Raw genomic sequence first — 3,509 nt, forward strand, 5'->3', positions numbered from 1 at the left:
CATTTGTGGCATGCAACGTACTCCACGCGTATCTAGAAAATATGTGCGGCATGAATATGCAATGCAAAGGAATGTGTGTCGATGCTTGGTATTTGGATTAAAGCTCTAACAAAAGAGAGAGACAGAGACTGGTTCTAATCCATCATTCAGGATTGAATTGTAGAATATTTACCGTTTGCGCTGCTCATTAAATTAAAGAAATTACAACAACAGATCGCATAATTATGGAGGAGACTGTGCCGCAGTCTTAAAGAGAGAGAGAGGGGCACAACAAGTGAAAGAGGGACAACGCTTATGAATAACAAGCGAGAGACATGGGCAGAGCGAGAGACGCATGACAACCGCAACTGAATGTTTGATGGAAAGAATGAGCGAATGATTGACAGATGAATGATTTAATGAGCAACAAGATAAACGATGCCACCACCAGTGTCGCCATCTCTTTCTACATCTCCTCCTGCTTATCGCTCTCTGTCCCTCACTCTCTCCTGCTCTCTGTGGAGACCGCATCGAAATGAATTACTTATTTTTCATTTGAATTTAAATTGTATTTCCCCTGCACTCGCCACAGTCTCTCTATTGTTACAGTTGTAATGCGGCGGTCCATAAAAGATGCTTATCTCTCCCTCTTCCTGGCACTCACCTCTTCTTCGTCTTTGGCCGATGGGTTGGGGGACGCAGTTTTGCGGCATTTTCTTGCGCTGTCATGGCGACAACGATTGACGATGACGCTGCTGCTGCTGCTGCTGATGCTGCCCGATGGCCGATGACGACCACGCATTTTGTGTCAACTCGGGAGCGATCCTCCTGCCCCTCTCTCTTGGTGGTATCGTCTCTTGGGGTATCTTTCTTTCTGGCCATATCTGTTTGTGTGAATCGAATTTGGTAAGCCAGAAACGTTAGAAATAGTGTTGGTTTGTGATGGGGTATATTTTATATGCACCACTTGTATCTTTTCTTCTGCTCAGCTCAGCATTTCGGTGCATGAATCGATACACCAGCAATGAAATGTTGTAAAAACTATATAGATTCAGATATTAACTACTAATAGAGCTTTAAAATAGAGAATTTATAAGAATATCAGATTCATTTTCAACATCCCTGTGCATCCTTGATCCTTGATTTCTACGAATAATCTATAGTCTATACATATCTTTTATTCCTTCTATAACCAACTTTTTGTACCTTTTGTTTTCTGAATTTTCTCATTAACTTTTTCTTCACCATTTTATTACCAACATTTCTCTCTGACTGTCGAATGAATACACTCGTATGCCGCCTTCGTCTGATTTTAACTGGTGTTTAATTTTCCATTAAATGTCTTTACACATAATTAAATTCGCCGCGCCATTTAAATACACATCTTCCCATCGGCGCAACAATTGCATTCGAGGCTTTTCATTTCTTTATACATTTTCCCCCCATCCCGTGTTTCTGTTAATTTTTATGTCGTTTGCGTGAGAGATCTCTGGGGAGAGCCAAGGGCCAGCCAGCCAGCCACTTGTCGATGCTCAATGCCCACACAGCCCTCACACACTCACGCATTCATTCATTCCATTCATTTGGTTGTTCGTTCGCTCATTCGAATATAATTTATGTATCGGTGGAATAATGTTTTATGATCTTCACATGTGATTTGGAACTTGCTGGCTACCTGGGAACTGTGGGAGGGAGTAGGGAGATCTCTGTGTGGGCTTTGAATTCGTTTTCACATTTTTCTCGATATATCCGGGGGGAAACTTCAAATTCTATTACGAAAAATTCATTTCAAACCTTGTGCTGTCTGTGGGGGACACACATACAAAATTGCAGAAAAAATGCCCAGAAGATGTTTACCAAAATTATACGTAAATATGGCAATGTGTATCTGAAGCACGGATATCCATGCCACACCAGTGGGTCGCCACAGCGACCACTGCACAATTGGGACCGGCAGAATGCGGAGCACGAACAGCGACGGAAGGCCATACCGAAGCTGGTGTATCTGCACAATCCGTGGAAGTATCTGATGACCAAATTCAATCTGTTTAAACTCAAGCTGCTGTGGGATCCGAAATTCTCTGAATCGGAATTCATCGAGGGCTCCAAGCAGGCGGCCATCGTCATGACGGACATCATTCGGCTGCAGAGCGCCGAGAAGATCAGCGAGTACACAACGCCGGTCGGCTTCCAGCAGATCACCCGCGACATGCTGCTATCCCGCGACGACAGTCGGCTGCAGTTGGTCCGCTTCCAGAAGGAGCATCTCCGTCGCGCCATACCCATGAAGGTGGCGCGCCGCCAGAACTTTGGGCGGAAGTATGCCTTCATCGATATGCTCTTTGTGGGGCTGCGCAACACTAGGGACTTTGAGTCCCCATCGGAGGTGGTGCAGGTGAACGAGATCCTGCGGCGGATGGACAACGAGCTTAAGACTCCTCCCCATGCGCTCTCCGTGCCGCATCGCATTGTCTTTGCCGAGATTTTCATACGCTTTCGGCGTGACTACACCGAGGAGGCCAGGCGCACCTTGGAGGCACAGCATCGTATGGCACCACCGGGCTACCCCTTCACCAACCAGTTAAATTTTCCATTCTCTCCGCAAGCGGCGCTCTCAAAAGGTATCGATCCACAGTCACAGGACCCGTCACTAGAACCACAACCTGCACAGGCGCTGACGACGGGATCCAGCCAGAACCCATCCAGGGCAGCGCTGCCGCACACGGGCCGCGTTCTGCCACGCTTCGACGATCCTGGCTGGTCGGTGTCCTTCTATAAGATCCTTACCTTCGATGTGCTGAACTACGATCCCGGGCGCAAGGGTAAACGCTAGCATCGAGAGAATTGGAAGATCTCTTGCTCCGAAGGGTTTCACTTGGTGTAGTTTGAATAAAGCCCAGCCCAAGGTCTTTGCTACCTTTGCCAAAGCTCTCTTCTCTATCTTTTGTTACAAACCCATGAACAATTTTAAGCGATAGCCATAGCTTTATCTGTAGCCACGAGGCACACTCTTTTTGCCCGAAATTCACACCTTTTTTGGAGGTGTTGGAGGTGTGTGGGAGTGCGCAATGAACACAGAAAATATTTGTATACAATATAATGTTGTAATGAGGCATATTACACGATTTGATCTTGTTGTCTGATGTGTGAGTGTGTGTGGCATTGTTGTTGTCGTTACATTTGTCATTTGGCTCTAATTGATTTTCAAAACATGGTCATATGAGGGCTTTGGGGCTTGGAGCTTCGGTTTTTGGGGCTTGGAACTTGAGGGGCTTGGCCTTGGCATGACCCAATCCATTTAAATATATTCAAAATGATTGGAAATGTGTACATTGAAGAAAATAACATGCCTAAATATGTACGTAGACAAATATGCATGTCATTTAATGTTTTTTCTTCGTGCCTAACACATTTTTGCATAATTCGAACATGTTAAATGCTTTTTAGATGTTGACTTTGAAGGTGGTCTCTGTCTATCACAACTCCCGTCTCAGACCCGAATTCGAAATACAATTAAAATGTGGCAAGAG

The 3,509-nt window shown here is 45.4% G+C and overlaps 1 protein-coding gene across 1 annotated transcript; it reads left to right on the forward strand.

Moving 5' to 3' along the window:
- Positions 1-1,706: 1,706 nt before the first annotated feature.
- Positions 1,707-2,909, forward strand: LOC117890257. The gene has a single exon (XM_034795009.1). The coding sequence runs from the start codon at positions 1,829-1,831 to the stop codon at positions 2,810-2,812; it is 984 nt and encodes a 327-aa protein (XP_034650900.1). The 5' UTR covers positions 1,707-1,828; the 3' UTR covers positions 2,813-2,909.
- Positions 2,910-3,509: the final 600 nt, after the last annotated feature.

The sequence above is a fragment of the Drosophila subobscura genome, chromosome E, assembly GCF_008121235.1.
Source record: "Drosophila subobscura isolate 14011-0131.10 chromosome E, UCBerk_Dsub_1.0, whole genome shotgun sequence".
NCBI lineage: Eukaryota > Metazoa > Arthropoda > Insecta > Diptera > Drosophilidae > Drosophila > Drosophila subobscura.